We start from the raw sequence: 18,820 nt of genomic DNA, 5'->3' as shown, positions 1-18,820 counted from the left end.
CCCTGTGCTAGTCCAAACTATCAACCAAGGTGCTGACTTTCAGAATGCATGAACCGAAAGCAATTGCACCTGCAACTTGACTATCTCAATATTTCACTTGTGATTTCTAAATTGCAGATGTTCACCTTGCTTCTAAGATTCAAATTGATAAGGAGTGCCAGTTATGATTAATTGACTGTTTGATGCAGGCTCTGATGCTGATGGGCTTTACTTGTGAAGAAGTTTCAAAGGTAGTACTTCTGGTTGAAGAGAATTGCTGAAGCTTTTAGCATTTGTGTGTGATGTTTGCAAGTATTCAGATTTATGCAGCAATGTGATTCTGACTTATAAAAAGCACTTAGCAGACATTATCTGTTTATACCATTAAAACTTCAGAAACATGATTCTTGGGGAAAAAGAAAACACTCCAGAAACACGAGGTGAGCTATAAGATGCATCTTATTGTTTTGAAAGTCATAAGATCTTACTACCTTGGATGGAACAAGTGACAAATCTTCATACATCTATTTTGCTTTGCAAGTCATAAGGGCTACTGTAGGGCCCTTGAGCATAACCTATTTGGCTTAGCCCATATATTACACTATCATTACTAGATTACACATAAGAGTAAATATCTTAATTGATATGCTTTGTATAATGACACTTGCTTCTGTATTGACTTGTATTGACTGCTAGTGTTGCTTGACGTTGTATTTCTCCTAAACATGGCGACAGATAACTGACTTTTTGCACTAATGGCATAACAGGTTCAAGAGCTTTTGCGAAACATGGGTGGTGATTTTTTGAAGGTTAATATATTTCTCTGATCATTACCAGAGAAAATTATCAATGTTAACTTGTTGTTCAGTCCACAAGAATATTTTTTTGTGATGACTGGTAGTGGTAGGCATTTGAATCCTTTTGCCTTGCAATGTAGAAGCAGTGCTGGTTGTGGTGGCCATATATGAGATACTAAATCTATATCATTTTTTGATTCCTCTCCATCTATTGTTTCACTAGTGGAGGAAGATTAACAGCATCAACTTGGTTTAAGATGCTGAATCTTGCCAAACTGAGGAATCGGCATTGTTAGAAAGTCTTGTATGCTAGTTTTTTTCCTTTTCCAGCTTAGAACAGACCAACCTATATCTTTTTGGCATAGGAAAATGTTGTCTAAGATAGCAACAAGACAAGACTTGTGATTGGCTAAGAATAGCTCCATGCTCTATTGTTGTCAATCCAAACCTGGCCATCCTATTTGTTCTCCTGCATGATGAAGACATGCTTCAAGCAGTCTAGACTTAGCCGATATGTGGCAGGGTTTGGGAGGTCGCAATTAATGAAACATAACAAATCTTTTTAGAGGGTCTAAAATGTGATTAAAAAAAAGAATAAAGAGTGCTGATTAATGACTAGAAACGGGTACCATCCCTCCATGGACTGTAGATCTCTGGATTACTATGATAATCCCAACTAGCACATTCAGAGATACTGCTATTGTCAGAATGGGTGTTGGCTAGAGAGAGCCAAGAGACGATAAGAGCATAATCACATGTAACTTATCGTCGGGATCCATCGGATCAGACAAAGACTTGCACGCAGATTAAAAACAAAAGCTACCATCATCATGTTGAACAATCTCCATACCAAGAGTATAATGCAAAGGGCCTAAATCAATATCTAAAAATTAGCTTGCAACTGATGCCTAATAATAGCCACCTTGGCCATATGAGATCTCATCAACATATTGACTAGTAAACATGTAGAAGCAAAATTATAGAGATTGGCATTAAAGTGATTCGTGTCAAAGTGCTATGAAATCACCAAAAACAAAGTTACCATCATCATGTTGAACAATCTCCATACCAAGATTAAAATGCAAAGGACCTAAATCAGATATCTCAAATTTAGCTCACAACTGATGCTTAATAATAGCTACTTGGCTGTATGAGATCACATCAACATATCATTAGTAAGATGTAGGAGCACAATTATAGAGATTGGTATTAAAGTGATCCCTATCAAAGTGTTATGAAACCAAGAAACAAGCAATTTGTGATAGGTACTTTGGGGAGTTTGCTTCAAAATCATACTAGGCCTTTTGAAATTGATAAAATTTGGCCTAAAATTTTGAATACAATAGTTGTCATTCTGCTCCATACGGGTGTCTTCTTGGCCCTTGATGCTGCCTATTCATTGTGCCCTCCTCCTACGGCACCCTGCCACCCATTGCTCGCCACCTTACTTGCCACTTGCCACCGACTGCTTATCTCCCTTTTGTTCAGTCTTTTTTGTTGCCCCTGTCCTTTGTACTAGCATTTTACGGTCACTAGACTCCATGAGCCAGAAGCTCACACAAGTGGTCTGAGGAGAAATGCACATGATGCAACCTATGGTCCAATGCTAACACAATGCATAGGTGCATCCCAATCATACACCTTGCATGTGGCCTTATTTAGGGAACAACAACAGACATTTCACACCAAGGAAAAGAAATTGGAGGAAACCATGATCTTTGGACAAGTTGTATGCTACTCCCCTTCCTTGGCATAATGATGTGATTGACTTAATTCTACCTTGTGCATTGGCACCTCAGGCATCGTGGAGGTAATATTGATGGGGCAAGGCATTTTCATGGTTTGCCTCACCTTTGCAAATGCGGAATAGCTCATTGGCAATTCCCCTCTGGTGTCCATGAAGGGGGTCAGCTTTATGGTCCCATGGTACAGTTGCTTCATAGTCTCCACCTTTGGATCTCATCATACGCTCCCTCAGTATCCTATCATGCTCCTCTTCCCAATCTGGTGGTAGAGTATTGCCCTCTGGTGGAGGACTTTGGTTGTGTAATTCTAGCATCCTTTGCAAATGCATTGACTAGTGCAGGGTATCAAAGGTTCATGTGGTAGAGGCAAATGTCAAGAAAATACCCAAATTTTTGGAAATCAAAGCTGGTAAATGAGTCATTAGCCAATAGATCATTTGTCACAAGGCAACCTGGGCAGTGTCTCAAGTGCCATGCTTTTGGCCATGAGGCTGTGGAGTGCACTCGTTTTGGGTGTAAGGCCACTGAGTAGGAACTGATCACCAGACAGAGCCACACCTACTAAAAAAAGTCAACTACTAGTTAAACAAGGTGAATTACCAGTCAGACCCTAACTAGCTCTTTAAAACAGTCTCAAAACTCAAACTTATGAAAGTTAATGTCCCATAAGCAAGTACCCAAACTTTTGGGAGGATCCACATCTAGCCCAGCCACTTGCTTCATCCTTGTCTTGCAGATTTCTTTGCCAGTTAGCACCCTGTTCCACTGCTGTCTACTCTCCTCATCTGACAAATACCTCAGTTCATGGTGCCCTGTTCGGATTCACACGCCACTGTGTTTACTGATCTTGCCTTGCTTCAGCCTTTTCGGAGCAGCCTTCAGCTTGGCAACTGCAGCACAGGCTGTGTTTACAGCTCAGCCCCCTGTAGTACATTGCTGATGTCATCAGATTCACTGTTGCCTGATTTACAGTTGTTAGTAGTCATGTTTGTCATGCCTTGTTAGCTCCTACCAGTGAGCCTCAGCCTGAGTCAAACGAGGACATTAGGAGCTCTAACATGTTTGTTAGGTGTTTTGGAGGAGGCAACTCTATTTGAACATGCCTTTTTGTGCATTTTCTTCAGTTGTCAGCATCATGTGCGCATTTCTAGGCCAGTTTTTTGGCACCTACGGGGTGTAGTCGGCTAGATTTAGGGATTCTTGGCTATATATAGCCTGCCCCTCCCATACTTGGCATCTAGCTTCTCCAGTTTTTTGTCCTCCTTGGCAAGTACACACTCCTACTGTTGGGAATAAAGGCTCATTGTGCCTTTTATAGTGTTCAGGTGTGAATGCACCCTTATACTCTTGTACTTTATATATTAACAAAACCTAAAAATTGGTACACTTGTCTTTATACTGAACATTGAGTGTGTCGTGATCACACTCCTCTCTACTGCTCTTTGCTCTCTGTGCAATATTTGACGTACTCACCCTCAGCTCACTCAGTCCAGATCCCTTAGGCTCCAACAAATTGGTATCAGAGCTAGTGACGGGCGTCAGGTCGTGGGACAAGCGAGCATCTCCACACTGACATGCAGACTCTTGTTGTCGCAGGTGTCGTAGGCGGGCAAGTGTTGCAGGAGTCGTAGGCGGGCTCGATGAGTAATAGGCGGCAGTTTGTAGACACCAGAGGGCACACGACAGGTCGATGGGGGGGTCAGGCAACTCACGATGCGCAACCAGGCGGACGGGACCGGCACACACGACCAAGACCAGCACGCCATGACACCTGCTCGCGGCGATCAATCCATGGTGGCCAAGCGACAGAAGGGACGGTAGTCAACCTTTTTTTATAAATCTGAAATTTCTGTTTTCTCTCCCTTCTCCACTGGGTGTTCACACGCAAAGGCACAAAGTGAAATTTTGCCCGAGAAAATTGGGGCTTTTCTCCGATTTGAGAACTTCAGTGCGGGATAAGACAATCCAACTCAAAAATTGCACATTTGGTGCACATTTGCCTAAGAAATTTTGGGGATTCTCACATTTTAGTGGAATTTCTTCAATTTCACTAAAATTTGTGATGTGAACTCAAAAATTTGGGGCTTTTGCAAAATCCCTTCAATCTATGCAACAAATGCTTGGTACATGTATTGATGCAATTTGGACGGATTACCCTCTAAAAATTTGGGCCTTTTGATCAAAATTGTCAAAATTTTTCCTAGGAATGCCTTTAGAGCAGAAATTGCAGTGAAATTTTGGGGATTTCACATGTAACTAGTGGCTTGGTCCCTAAATATGTCAGTAACTGCTTGAGGAGTGTAGCAATAGATACCCTTTTAACTCTGAAAATCTATTTGTAGATCTGAAATTTCTGCAATCTCCGGATTTTTTCATTGCTGGTTGATAGTTTTGTGTACTGTGGTTACTTGTGTCACATTTGGGCTCACCTTTGGTGAGACTGAATTGTCAATTTGGGACTGTAAATTATGGCCGGAAACAGTGACAACAGTAATCTTTTGCACATTAAGAAGCTTGAGGGTGCACATAATTTTGCAATTTGGCAAAAACAATGCTACAATGTCTTGATGCAAAAGAAACATGTAAAGCCCATCAAAACAAAGGAAATCAAACCAGCAGACATGGAACAAGATGAGTGGGATGACTTGAATGAGCTTGCTCGCTCTACCATTGAGCTCTCAGTGTTAGACAACTTGCTCTTTTATGTTGAGAAGCTAAATTCAGCATATGCAATGTGGCAAAGGCTTGAAGAATTGTATGCTCAGAAAAGTGTAGCCAGCAAGGTTTATTGGCTGAAAAAATTAATGAACTTTCGCATGAAAGAAGGTACAGCTTGTTGAGCTAAATTATGCATTACTTGCTGATTAGCCTCTTAAACGGCCCCAAAACACACTAAAAATGCTATTTTAGGGTAAAACCCTAAAACAGGGAGCAGTTTGAGAGAGTTTAGTGGAAACCCTAAAACGGGGAGCGGTTCGAGAGAGTTTAGTGGAAACCCTAATTTTTGGGGCACCCTTCCACATCTATAAATAGACAGGCTGCCCCCATTCAGCCATCATCCTTGTTTGCAGGTTACACCAGCCCACACACCCTCTACTGCTGTTGGCGCCCAGTTTCCAGCCTGCAGCCCGCCTCCATCTGCTGTCCAGCCATCATCGACTGCAGCCCCATTATCTTCAGCCTGTCCATTGCTGTAGGCGGCAACTCTCAGCTGCTGGCGAGTGCTCCAGACTATCCCAGACTGTTGTGCAGCCTGCTGTCCATTATCTTCAGGGTCAGCCAGCTTGCGTTTTCAGCATTGTAGGCCTTGACACTCTCAGACACTGTTTCAGCTTGCTGTTTACAGCAGACTGCACAGTTTCCAGCCTCCGATCGGTGGTACACTGCTGCATTTACCAGTTTCCAGCCTCCAGACTGCTGCGTTTTGGTGACCAGCTTGTTGCCATTCACTATTCAGTACTCCTACACTCTGACTGGTGGTCACAGACTTGGGATCCATCTTCGGTGGACGTTACACTCCGACATTGCTCTGCCTTTGAGCACATTGTACACTCTTACATTCATTTACAACATTCATTCACTTCAGAGTTGTGTTCTCTCTCTCCCTTATCCTGTTTGTGTTTGAGTTGTGTTTGAGTTTAGAGTTTTGCATTTAGGGTTTGAGTTTTGCCCTCTGTGTCTGTGTCTATCTCTTTGTGTTTCTGTCAGGGTCGTACACTGTGTGTGTCCCCAGTGCAAACCCTAGCAGTTTCCTTCACATGGTATCAAAACCGGTGCTCTTGTAAAGAGTATCTTGCGGATATTGTGGAGAGCTAGTCTTTGTGCGAGGCACACAATACGACTCGTAACCGAATCACAATGTCCCAGACACCTTCTTCTCCAATTTCTATGATGTGTTATCATCATTGGAGGCCCTGAGACGGCATTATGGACTCAGTGAGGAGGACGATACTCCACCTTCATCAGATTTCACTAACATGGCAGAGGAGGACTTTGAGGAGTACTATCGCAACAAGTATGGTGATGTTTACACCCCTCCTACCAGTTTTGCTACCACATCCGGACCGGTTGGTAAAGGCTGGCCACCTCTCCGATCATGGAGGACATACGGCATTTGGAACGTTTGGCGATCCATCTTAATCATCTCAGCCAGGTTCAATGTCAGGTTTGTACAATTCTTTTGTGTTGCATGAATCAAAATCCTTGCCTGTTTCTTCTTTTGAGGTACAGGATCCGGATGGCTTTGCGTATGTGAATTTCAATAGAGGGGGCTCACGAAGCAGACGAAATTAAGGTACATCTACAGCTTCTGTTTCATTTGAGCATGTCACACACACTTCTCACTTCCCTCCCATCCCACCCTCTTCTATATCACACCTCTCATCATCTTTCCAAAACCTTGAATTACACTCCACATTTGCATCACACACCCTAGGGGTTGGATCTTCCATCTCCGCTCCTAGCACATTTTCCTTCTTCTCTATCTCTTTGCACCATGGTACTTCATTAGGGGGAATGCTACCCTTTAACACAGTGTCTCTCACCTTTCAGCAAATAAGCAAACCCATAACTCTTGGGACGACTGTGATGGGCATCCCCCTCACTATCCCTAGCTTCACATCTCCCATGACCACTCATATGCAGGGGTTTCTATCCTCAACTTATGGTGCGTCTTCACACTCTCCTTGGGTTACATCTACGCAGGGATTCCCATCTTCTGCTCACTGTGTTTCCGTCCCACCTCTTTGGGTTTCTCATGTGGCTACCATGCCCATGCCTAGTCAACCCATCCCTACCTATGGATCCACCTTGCACACTACAGGCATGCCTGGTAGGCACTCTGGGGCTCATTCCCAAGTGTACTCCACTCCCCTATCCTACCCATATTACACTTTTTCACACTATCCATCTCCGAGCACTACCACTCTTGTTGCAACGGCCAAGAATGCCTTCACGGATAAGACACGTTTTAATGGGTCAAATTTCACCACTTGGTCTAATTCCATGCAACAAGTGCTCGAGTCTAAAGATCTTTAGAACCTTGTCATTGGTCTAGAGCCTATGCCGAACCCTCGACTAGCTCATTCTGATTACATTCGTCAATGGAGAACCCGCAATGCCATAGCCAATGTTGAGCTGATGCAAGGATTGCTTCCTGAGTTTCACTCTCAGTTGCAGCACTTCCCGCTCGCGTTAGAGCGTCGGAGTCACCTTCTCGACCGCTATGCGGCTCGTGATTGTACTCAGCACATCAATCTCGACTTTGAGCTTCAAGAGTTTTCTATTAAGGAAGGGGATGATCTGAAAGTCAAGCTGGCTGAATATAGGCGGGCCAAGTTCGCCACTACTAGCTCTCCAAAGTCAGATGATGATCAGGTTACATTCTTCTTGAATAAGTTGCCCAACAAGTACTTCAATTTCATTCAACGCATCATCTCCAACCTAGATTGCTAACCTTCTACGAGTTTAAGTGTCAATTCTTGCGTTACGCGAGACTGTATAATCAAGTCCACAAAAAATCCTCATCACAGCCTTATTCAGAGCAGAGGGGGTTGGTTGTCTCTTCTTTGGGAGGGACAATCACTAGTGGCAAGAACTTGCCAGATACGAAGGCAAGCCAATCAAAGGGTGACTCCTCTTCCTCAGATGGAACCAAAGAATCTAGACCTATCTAGCAGCAACTCCCTAAGAAAAACCGGTTTTGCACACTTTGCCAGAGAGCAGGCCATGTGGACGAGGAGTGTCACTCCAAGGCCCAAGGTCTTCCACCTAAAAAGCCTCAAAAGACTGCTGCGACTGCACAGTCTAGTGGGGCTACGCTCTCCGCTCCTGCTTCATCTCTCCTTCAGCACCCATTGTTGTTGCTGTTAGACATGTGGCTCGAGTACAGCCTCAACGGCCCATCTCTTTCACTACCCTTGAGGGATTGGCTGATTGGTCTGCAGGTTCCGATCACGTTGCACTTCATGCATCTACCTCACCTTCCTCCCTACCTTGTCAAGCGTTTCCTTGGCAGATCGCTACTATTGGACGTACGCGATGGTAGCCACCTTCCTAGCCTAGCATGTCTCTAGATCCTTTCGGATACCCTAGGTCAGTCTAGCATTCATTTTTGGCACTCTTAGAGTTGGGCCCATAGGATTCATTATCGTTAGTTTTTCCATTTTTTTGTCTTCCGCTGCATTTACTTACACACATACACGTTCATTGCATTTATTTTTAGTTAGATTTTCTTTTTGTTCTGTTTTACTTTGGAGCATCTTACCACTAACCTCTGTGTTTGGAGATTCTCATCTCTTTTGCAGGGTTTTGTCTTTCAGTGTAGAGCTAACTTGCAGATTGCTTTGGTCCTCCCTAAGGACGTAGAGCCCATACTGGAAGACCAAATTGAAGATCTCTCTAGTGTGAGTACATCCGTTTCACTGTCGCGACCTCCATCGAGGAATGCACCCACACCACATGAGATGCCGCAGAGGCAAGACCAGGAAGAAGCATGTCAGCAAGCTAACCAAGACATATGGCCAAAGAGTGCTGAGACCAAGGAGAAAGGCAACCACCCAGCAACCTCCTCACCACTTTAGTAACCACGCCAGTAACCTTGAGCCTAGGAGATCTGCTTCGGCAGCAGCCTTCCTTATGTCAAGAATTAAAGCACTGGATGGAGGGAAAAGAGGAGCACACTGCCGCTGACTTGCAAGAGCAGGACGCAGTCACGCAGATTCCAAGCCTAACGCTACACTCAGTTCCAAGGTCACTGCACGTGAATGCTTTCTGGGAAGGCACTGAGATGCATGCAGTCTTACCTATCTTAGCCTTGGGGATGTAACACGAAAAGGAATCGTAGACACAGGCGCTGGTGTCAGTGTCTTGAGCCACGCAGTTCTACAGGCCTGGGGAAACCCACCCGCGGAAACGGCTAGGTTCAATGTGACATTGGCCAACGGAATGAAGGTCAGACCATTCGGGGTTCTAAAGAATTGGCCAGTGAAGGTCGCAGGGGTGTAGTTTTCCGTGAACTTCATTGTCATGAAGGGAGTGAACTACGACATACTGCTAGGCCGACCCTGGATGAGGAACGCTCGAGGTATTGAAGATTGGGGTAACAATCTCATCTTCTTGGGGAATAGAACAGAAGCGGTAAGGGTTGAGATGGATACTTGGAAGACTACCCCAGCCGACCTTGATGCTATCTCAACCATGCTAAAAGGTGATGCACAGGCAAGCAAACCCTATGGATCATTGACCAAGTATATCCCTTGCCCTGAGAACGAGCGGGATTGGATGTACGTCTTGGCAACCTTTGACCTACCGTTCTCAGATGAGGAAGAGTTATATAGGCAAGCTACTAAATCCTCAAGCATTCCAGCAAGGGAGCCCATCGTGCCACTCTGCATGATGGCAAGAAGCTCACGTAACCCAGGGAAACTGGTCTCGCTTCATATCCCCATCAACAAGCTCGAGCTTCAGGAGATCATAGAGTACCTGACCGATAAATTGAAGGGCAACATGACTACCAATCTAAAACCCCTAAGTGATCTTTTGGCTAAGCCTGAGTGGAAATGGACCAAAATTCACGATCTGAACCTATTATACAATTGGGCTTTAGTCACTGACGAAAAGGAGACTGGAGAGGAAAGCCTGAAGGATGACCAGCAGTCAGAGGGGCAGGACTCTGATGATGAGGAGTACGAAGACTGCCGCTCTATTGGAGACGAGAGTGAAGAAGAGTTGGACACGATAGAATGTGACGCTGAAGGGAGAACGATCGAACAAATCAAGGCAGACTATAGGCCTAGAAGGGAAAGGGCAGGCTAGAATGAAAGAGGAGTCATGCGGATGGAGTGCGATAGATCTTGGTTGGAGCACATAAGAGCCATGCATTACGAGCAGGCAAGAGTGTCGCAACCATTGGTAGCCAGTGCTTAAGACGGATACACCTACTGAATTATGACCCCCTGGCGAAACTCCTTCCTCAAGCGAGGGATGTGAGTTTAACTCGGAGTCAGAAGTCAGTACGGAGAGTGATCCCGAAATACCCCAACACTCTAAGGTCAGACGCACCAAAGGGGACTTGCCAGTCCACCTAAGGCGCAGATGGCTAAAGGAGGAGCCCAGGAAGAGAACTAAGGACTCAGAAGCAGAGAGATAAAATAAGCCGCAGGATCTTCCCAAACCAGTGATAGAGTGGTGATTCTGCTAGGAGCAAAGAGACAAGGGAAAACCAGTGAGCCAATTGAGGGACCCGCCAAGGTCAAGGAAGTCAACTTGGCAGGGGAAGGCGAGAAGCCTCAACGTGTGTTCATTGCTGACGACTTGACCAAGGATGAGGAGGCTAAACTTGTTGCTCTCCTACGAGAGTATGTCGACGTGTTTGCATGGTCCTTGGAGGAACTTAAAAGAGTCGATCCTAGGGTTGTGACCCATAATATCCCAATGGTTCCAGATGCGGTGCCAACAAAGCAACGACCTTACCCTATGAATCCCAAACACGCCTATGCAGTGGAGGAGGAAATCGATAAGCTCCTGAAGGCGGGATTTATATATGAGATTGAGCACACGGATTGGGTATCATCTATAGTGATCGTTATGAAAAAGAATGGTAAAATTCGAGTGTGCGTGAATTACAAGAAAGTTAATGCCGCTACGAAGAGGGACAACTACCCCTTACCATATACTGAGCACATGCTCGAGAGGGTAGCAGGCAAAAAAGCCTACAGCTTCCTGGATGGCTTCTCTGGCTATAATCAAGTACAAGTGCACCCTGACGACAAGCACAAGACTGCCTTCGCCACGGAGTGGGTTGTATTCGCCTACATCGTTATGCCCTTTGGGCTAATGAATGCGCCTGCGATCTTTCTACGATTAATGTGCACCGTCTTCAAGGATATGCTTAGACGCGAGCTAGAGGTATTCGTAGACGACTTATGCGTACGCTCTAGTTGGGCCGAACACTTAGAAAAGTTGAGAGCTGTCTTTGAACGGTGTCGGTTATACAACCTCTCGTTGAACCCCTTAAAGTGCCAGTTCTGGGTGAAGCAGGGATGTATCCTAGGGCGCGTAGTATCAAGGAACGGCATTGCCACTGACTTCTCAAAAGTCAGGGTCATTATCGATCTACCACCACCCATTAACTACAAGGGCGTTCAGTGTTTCTTAGGCCATACGGGATACTATCAACGCTTTGTACTGAATTACGCATTGATTGCTAGACCATTGTACAAGCTGCTGATCGTATTCGAGTGGACTGAGGAATGCCAGCGTGGATATGAAGAGTTGAAGAGGGCTCTCACTACTGCACCAATCTTGCGAGCGCCAGACTGGAGCATAACGTTTAATGTACACATAGATGCCTCTAAGTTTACTATCGGAGTTGTTCTATTCCAGCCTGGTGAGCATAACCTAGATTACCCCGTGAGTTTTGCTAGCAGGCAGCTCACTGAAACAGAGATGAACTATTCCACTACAGAAAGGGAAGGGTTAGCCATGGTGTTTGCTGTAAAGAAATTTAGACATTATCTATTGGCCACCCCCTTCGTCTTTTTCGTTGACCATCAAGCCTTGCTTTATCTCGTGAACAAGCCGTGCGCTACAGGTCGCATAGCTAGATGGTTACTTCTCTTGTTGGAATTCGATTTCTCTGTGGTTGTACGTAAGGGAAAGTAGCACTACATGGCTGATCACATGTCCCGCATATCCACAGGAGAAGCTGCTGGACAAGGCATACTTGATGACCTACCGGACGCTCATCTCTTTGGCCTGTCTAGCGAAAGAGACTTGTTTAGAGCCGATCTGACGCCATATTGGGCCGATAATGTAGTTCAAGTGCTAGAGAACAGTCTACCTGAGAGACCTATTGAGAAAGCCAGGCTAAGGAGACTTATCTTAAAGATCCAGCCATACCAACTGATCGCCGCCCAACTCTATAGGCTAGGACAAGATATTTTGTTGTGTAGATGTGTGTGTGAGCAGGAGATGCAGATGTATTGAGAGAAGCGCATGGTGGAATAGCTGGAGGACACTTTAGTGGGGATACAACAGCCTGTAAGGTGCTACAATCCCAACTATGGTGGCCCACCCTATTCCGTGATGCTGTTAAATTTGTAAAACATTGCGATGAGTGCCAGAGGACTAAGGTGGCTGTGCGCAAGGATAAGATGCCCCATAATAGCACGACAACCCTTCGAAAAATGGGGCATTGACTTCATTGGACCTATCAGTCTTGCGGCACGGTACTCCCAGGCACGCTACATCATTGTGGCAATTGATTACCTGACAAAGTGGGCAGAGGCAAGAGCCACTAGGAAGAATGACGCTAGAACCACTGCGAAGTTCTTGTGGGAGCAGGCCCTTTCACGTTTTGGTTGTCCAATTGAACTAGTAAGTGATCAGGACACGCACTTCATTAATGAAGTGATATCCCATCTGCTCTCGACCTTTCTAATCATTCATAGAAGGTCCTCGCCCTACTACCCTCAAGCAAATGGCCAAGTAGAATCCACGAATAAAATCCTAGTCACCGTGCTTACGAAGGTGGTATCCACATCACGAAGTGACCGGGATAACAAATTAATGGCGGCCTTGTGGGCCTATCGTATAGCTTATAAGACGGCCATAGGACAGACGCCCTTTAGGCTGACTTATGGAACGGAGGCCATTCTACCCTTAGAGTTCTTTGTCCCTAGCTTAAGGATTAAGAATAGCCGTCCAAGAGCGTTGGGAGGGAAGAGAGGCTTGGACCAACCGCTTAGTGGAGTTAGAGCGTCTCACGGAGACTCGACTCTTAGCCACCCACGCTTTGATTTGTGAAAAGACACGAAGAAAGATGTGGTTTGACAAGCATGTCAAACAGCGCAACTTTGATTAGGGGGACCTCGTTCTACTATAGTCTGTGAAGGGTCACAAATAGAAAATGAAATTTCGAGGACTAGGATCTTTTCGAGTACGTACAATTAGTAGAACAGGCAATGTTGAATTGGAGACGCTCGAAGGTGAAGGAATAGGCTTTTTCAATGGCAGTCACATGAAAAAGTACTATCCTCCTTCCCATCCGTTGCACGAGCCACCTATGCTTGAAGCCCTTGTCAACGTCTGCATGGCCACTATTACCGAACTGACAGATCAAGATGAAGAAGCAGTGGCACCCGCTTACCTACGAATCACGGTCACTGCAGAACCGACGTATTCTTTTGATGCCTTGATCGACGAAGGTGTCGACTATAATATCTTGACGTATGACCATTGGACACGCATTGGTCAATCTAAATTACAGCCCACAAACACTAAACTCAGCCCATTTGGGGGCAACACTTACTCACTCTTAGGAAAACGCAAAGTGGTTGTCTCTATCGAGTCTGAAAGTATACCAGTTTTCTTTCATGTGTTGTCAAACACTAAAGGGGCCAGTAATAAGTCACTACTAGGTCGCACTTTTAAAAAGCAGACGAACTGCAATGTGGACTGTAACCTAGATCGCATCCATCTTGCTATAGGCAATGTGCGCATAGTGACTACTTTCAACAAGGGTTATCTTGATCCTTCTACAATTGCAAAGCCACCGATAGAGACCCCTATGACCACGCCTATGACCAAGCCTAGGGAGAAGGGCTGTGATATCTCACCCCACGCTCAAACTGCTAGAACCAAGCCCACCAAGGCTATTCACAAGGCCAAGGAGTCCACGCTCATAAGGGTGCCAAAACGACAAGGGCCACCTTCTTATAAACCGCAGAAACGTGCTTCTAAACGCAAAAACTATCAGTCACAACCTAAGAGGCAGCTCAGACGCTATCGACGTAGGCGCACGACCATGCCGCAATGGATCTCCAAAGATCTCTTGCGAGCACAAGGATACTATGAGGGCAACTCCTAGATATGGGTGCCTAAGAGTGGACATTCAAGAGGCTCAACTCTAAGCAACCTCACTCCAGCTAGAGAGGCTTGCACATACGGAGCCCAGGCTGCAAAGCAAGCTGGACCAGCACCGGTTGTGATTAATGAATCCCAACACATTTATCGTCCAAAGCTAGATGCCCCAGAATTATCCAAGTCAGAGGAGTTGAGCACCCCCATGCCGGCTCAGATAGAATGCAGCATACCTCCTATGCCACTGGAGTCCCCTGCAACATCTCAAAGTGCTTCTGAGTGCAAAGTCTCATATGTGACGCCATCAATGGAGTCACGACTGTCCAACCCAATTGCACCATCACCACCAGCAGGTCTTAGGCCTTCGTATGAAAGACGATCTTTCCTTTCAGTGGCCAAGGATCTTGCTGAAACCTCGAGAGATGACGTAGTGACATGCATCAAGGTGTTAGATAACACCTTCACCACATTCGCTAGGAGCTATGAGAGACTTAACCTAGGACTTCTCGATGAACCCCTTGCTTCTGATGTTCGTGTGTTGCCATGCACTTGGGAAGACTACGAATTTATGACCGTCAAATTCTCCAAAATTGCCGCCGAATTAATCGCTAATGGAGAAATCTCAAAGGAGCAAGCCATTCTCAGAAGACTAATTACCTCATACCGCAAGCCTGCTCGCTCTACACCTAAACAAGAACTGGAGGAGCTTACGCAACTTGCCAGCTCTGATTCTTCGTTCTTACAACTGTGGTATGCCTTGCGACTCCAATGGGAGAAAAAAGGCTGTTGCATCATGACCAATGCCGAGCAAAGAAGGGCAATTAAAACAATCAAACATGACCCTACTTATGTGGCATCTCTTTCGTTTAGGGTTTTGGCTATTGCACGCAACATACACTTAGATGACCATGTGTTAGCCCACCCTTGCATTGACCAATTCCTTACGGAAGAGGAACTGCACGTTGCTAGCCGCCTCAACTCCGGGGACATCTTTCATGATGTCTTGACTTATATCACCCAAGCTTCCATACAACCATATGAACTTGATCGTCATGCCCAGCTTGAATATAACCCTAACCTCTATACTTGGCTGTTGGCCAAATAACTCGCCCCACAAAGTCCATGTGAGTTCTCCTTCCCTTGCTAATCCTAGGAAGGATTCCTTTAAAACTTAAGGAAGGTGGGGGGGGGGGGGGGAGAGTGGAGCAAAGTGAGAGCCAAGTGATGTAGCAAGGTGTAGTGATGGATGAAAATGATCAACTGAATTTAAATAGGAAAGAATGCAAGGAGGAAATAGATGTTGCTTTTGAATTATTTTCAAGTTTCATACCTCTGAAGCAGCACGGCAAATTGTCATGCGCATTTTTTCTTGGGTTTTTGTTAGTGATGAGTCAATTCATAATGCTAATATTGGCATGGTGTAATGACAAGCACCTACCATGGCAGGACAAGAAAAGGGGAGTAAACTTTCATTCACTGAAGAGGAGCTGACAAAGTATGGGATTAGTGTTGAGACACGTGGATTTAGCCAGTTCACGTTCAAACATACCCTGAATTTAGACGATGCCATCCTGGAAGAGCTAGCAGTGAAGAAGTTGGTGGATAAATGCAACCTCCGAAAGTATGTGGACAGGCTGTAGATTACAGCATGTGCGTTGACTTTTTAAGGAGCTTTAATGAAGGTAGGAGTTGTGGCACGGTCACAGTAAGGACTGGTGACCATGAAAGAAGGGTGAAAGTGTCCCTTAATGCAGCTATCGTCGAGAAAGCCGTGGGGCTTATGTCCAATAAGGAGAGGCGCCCAAGAAGAGATGTATATACCATGATGGGAGTAAAAAAATATGACGTGCACACAGTGGATGGAATCAGTTTGGTTGATATTCCAGACCCCGCAACAAAGATGCAAGCTAAAATGGTCCACGCTCTTTTCTCAGGACAGAGATACAATGCTTTAATGAACAGAATTGGGGTGCCATTACTAGAGAGCATCGCTGCAGGAGTTCTAGAGGAGGTGGATTGGAACGGTTTTGTGTAGAAAACTATCAAGAGTTCAGCTGCGCTCCTGGCTCCAGCCACAGTACTAGCTGGTGGGGAGTCTCTTGCTTCTACTGCACGATCCGCAAGGAAAAAGGCTGCCTTGAAAGCCTCCACAATCAGATATGGCGGTATCCTGATGGCAATCATCCATGAGGCTATCAAGGATGCTGGTGTAGATGAAGAGCAAGCTGTACATCAAAGCTCACCTCACCCGAGGAAGAAGGCTCGAGGAAAGGACAATAAGCGACAAAGGAGAGCCGGAGGTACTGCCTACTCAAGTAGCTAAACCACGGGAGCAAAAGAAGAGTGACAAGAGCGGAGCAAAGTGAGAGCCAAGTGATGTAGCAAGGTGTAGTGATGGATGAAAATGATCAACTGAATTTAAATAGGAAAGAATGCAAGGAGGAAATAGATGTTGCTTTTGAATTATTTTCAAGTTTCATACCTCTGAAGCAGCACGGCAAATTGTCATACGCATTTTTTCTTGGGTTTTTGTTAGTGATGAGTCAATTCATAATGCTAATATTGGCATGGTGTAATGACAGGCACCTACCATGGCAGGACAAGAAAAGGGGAGTAAACTTTCATTCACTGAAGAGGAGCTGACAAAGTATGGGATTAGTGTTGAGACACGTGGATTTAGCCAGTTCACGTTCAAACATACCCTGAATTTAGACGATGCCATCCTGGAAGAGCTGGCAGTGAAGAAGTTGGTGGATAAATGCAACCTCCGAAAGTATGTGGACAGGCTGTAGATTACAGCATGTGCATTGACTTTTTAAGGAGCTTTAATGAAGGTAGGAGTTGTGGCACGGTCACAGTAAGGACTGGTGACCATGAAAGAAGGGTGAAAGTGTCCCTTAATGCAGCTATCGTCGAGAAAGCCGTGGGGCTTATGTCCAATAAGGAGAGGCGCCCAAGAAGAGATGTATATACCATGATGGGAGTAAAAAAATATGACGTGCACACAGTGGATGGAATCAGTTTGGTTGATATTCCAGACCCCACAACAAAGATGCAAGCTAAAATGGTCCACGCTCTTTTCTCAGGACAGAGATACAATGCTTTAATGAACAGAATCGGGGTGCCATTACTAGAGAGCATCGCTGCAGGAGTTCTAGAGGAGGTGGATTGGAACGGTTTTGTGTAGAAAACTATCAAGAGTTCAGCTGCGCTCCTGGCTCCAGCCGCAGTACTAGCTGGTGGGGAGTCTCTTGCTTCTACTGCACGATCCGCAAGGAAAAAGGCTGCCTTGAAAGCCTCCACAATCAAATATGGCGGTATCCTGATGGCAATCATCCATGAGGCTATCAAGGATGCTGGTGTAGATGAAGAGCAAGCTGTACATCAAAGCTCACCTCACCCGAGGAAGAAGGCTCGAGGAAAGGACAATAAGCGACAAAGGAGAGCCGGAGGTACCGCCTACTCAAGTAGCTAAACCACGGGAGCAAAAGAAGAGTGACAAGAGCCAGAAGGAGAAGAAAGAAACACTAAGTAAAGAAGAGCGAGCCGAGATGAAGAGGGCTCAAAGAGAGTCAAGAAGGGTGGAGGAGGAACGAAGGAAAAAAGAAGAGGAAGAACTCGAAAAAATTAGAGAAGAATCAAAGAGGGCAGAAGAAGAGAGGCAAAGAAGAACAGAGAAGGAAGCCGACGAACTAAGAATGAAAGAACTTGCTGAGTTGGCAGAGGCCACTCATAGATTTGTTGAAGAAACCCATGGGGGAGGAGAGATCGATCCTTTGAGTCTCCGCCATGAAGCTGAAGCAAGTGGCAGTGTGGAAACGGCCTCAGTAGTTGTAGGCAAGGGCAAGTCCCTGCTGCACCCTGTGCCTTCCTCCTTTGTGCCACTATCAACCGACACCACAACCACAACCACCCCGCAACCCACTCCCTCTCTAGACACGACCCAATTGATGAACATGATGCATCTACTTGTCAGTAAAGTGACTGAAATTGTACCAGAAGCCGAAGCAAAAAGGCTCGCTGCCGCAGATGCCGAGTCTAGGCAAGATCCAAAACGACAAAAACTAGAGGCATCAACCACTAGAGCCCCTACTCCAGTGCCATCTAGTGCCGACTATGACGCTTATGTGGCTGAACTTCTAGCACAATTGGAGAAGGCAAAAGAAGAAAAGAAGATAGCCGTGGTGGAGTTAGAGAAAGAAAAGGAAACTTCGGCAGCCTTAAGGCTAGAAGTTTCAAAGCAAGGAGCCGACCGAAGAAGGGAAGTGAAAACTCTACAAGATCAGCTAGAAGCAAGGACCAAGGAAGCCCAGGACAATGAGAGCCGCCTAAGACGAAGGCTGGAAGATGAAGAGTAAAACCTGGTGGCAGAACAACGAAACTTGAAGTTACTAGTGCAGCAGTATGCTGACTTGCAACAGAGAACTGCCAAACTGG

General features: G+C 45.6%; 1 protein-coding gene across 6 annotated transcripts in view; it reads left to right on the top strand.

Moving 5' to 3' along the window:
* LOC148042083 (vacuolar acid trehalase) overlaps positions 1-18,820 on the top strand; it is a 129,360-nt gene that overhangs the window by 81,374 nt on the left and 29,166 nt on the right. For 5 of the 6 annotated variants that reach the window (XM_087689160.1, XM_087689152.1, XM_087689187.1 and 2 more), the window contains 2 exons: positions 189-230; positions 747-788. In XM_087689160.1, coding sequence (XP_087545286.1) covers positions 189-230; positions 747-788 — 84 coding nt within the window. The remainder of the gene's footprint in view (positions 1-188; positions 231-746; positions 789-18,820) is intronic. The other variant, XM_087689195.1, reaches the window with a different exon arrangement.

This window comes from Lygodium microphyllum, chromosome 1 (genome assembly GCF_053477565.2).
Source record: "Lygodium microphyllum isolate KBCC chromosome 1, Lygodium_microphyllum_v1.1.10, whole genome shotgun sequence".
NCBI lineage: Eukaryota > Viridiplantae > Streptophyta > Polypodiopsida > Schizaeales > Lygodiaceae > Lygodium > Lygodium microphyllum.
Note: the sequence above shows the minus strand (reverse complement) of the source record. Positions and strands in the feature narration are given on the sequence as shown.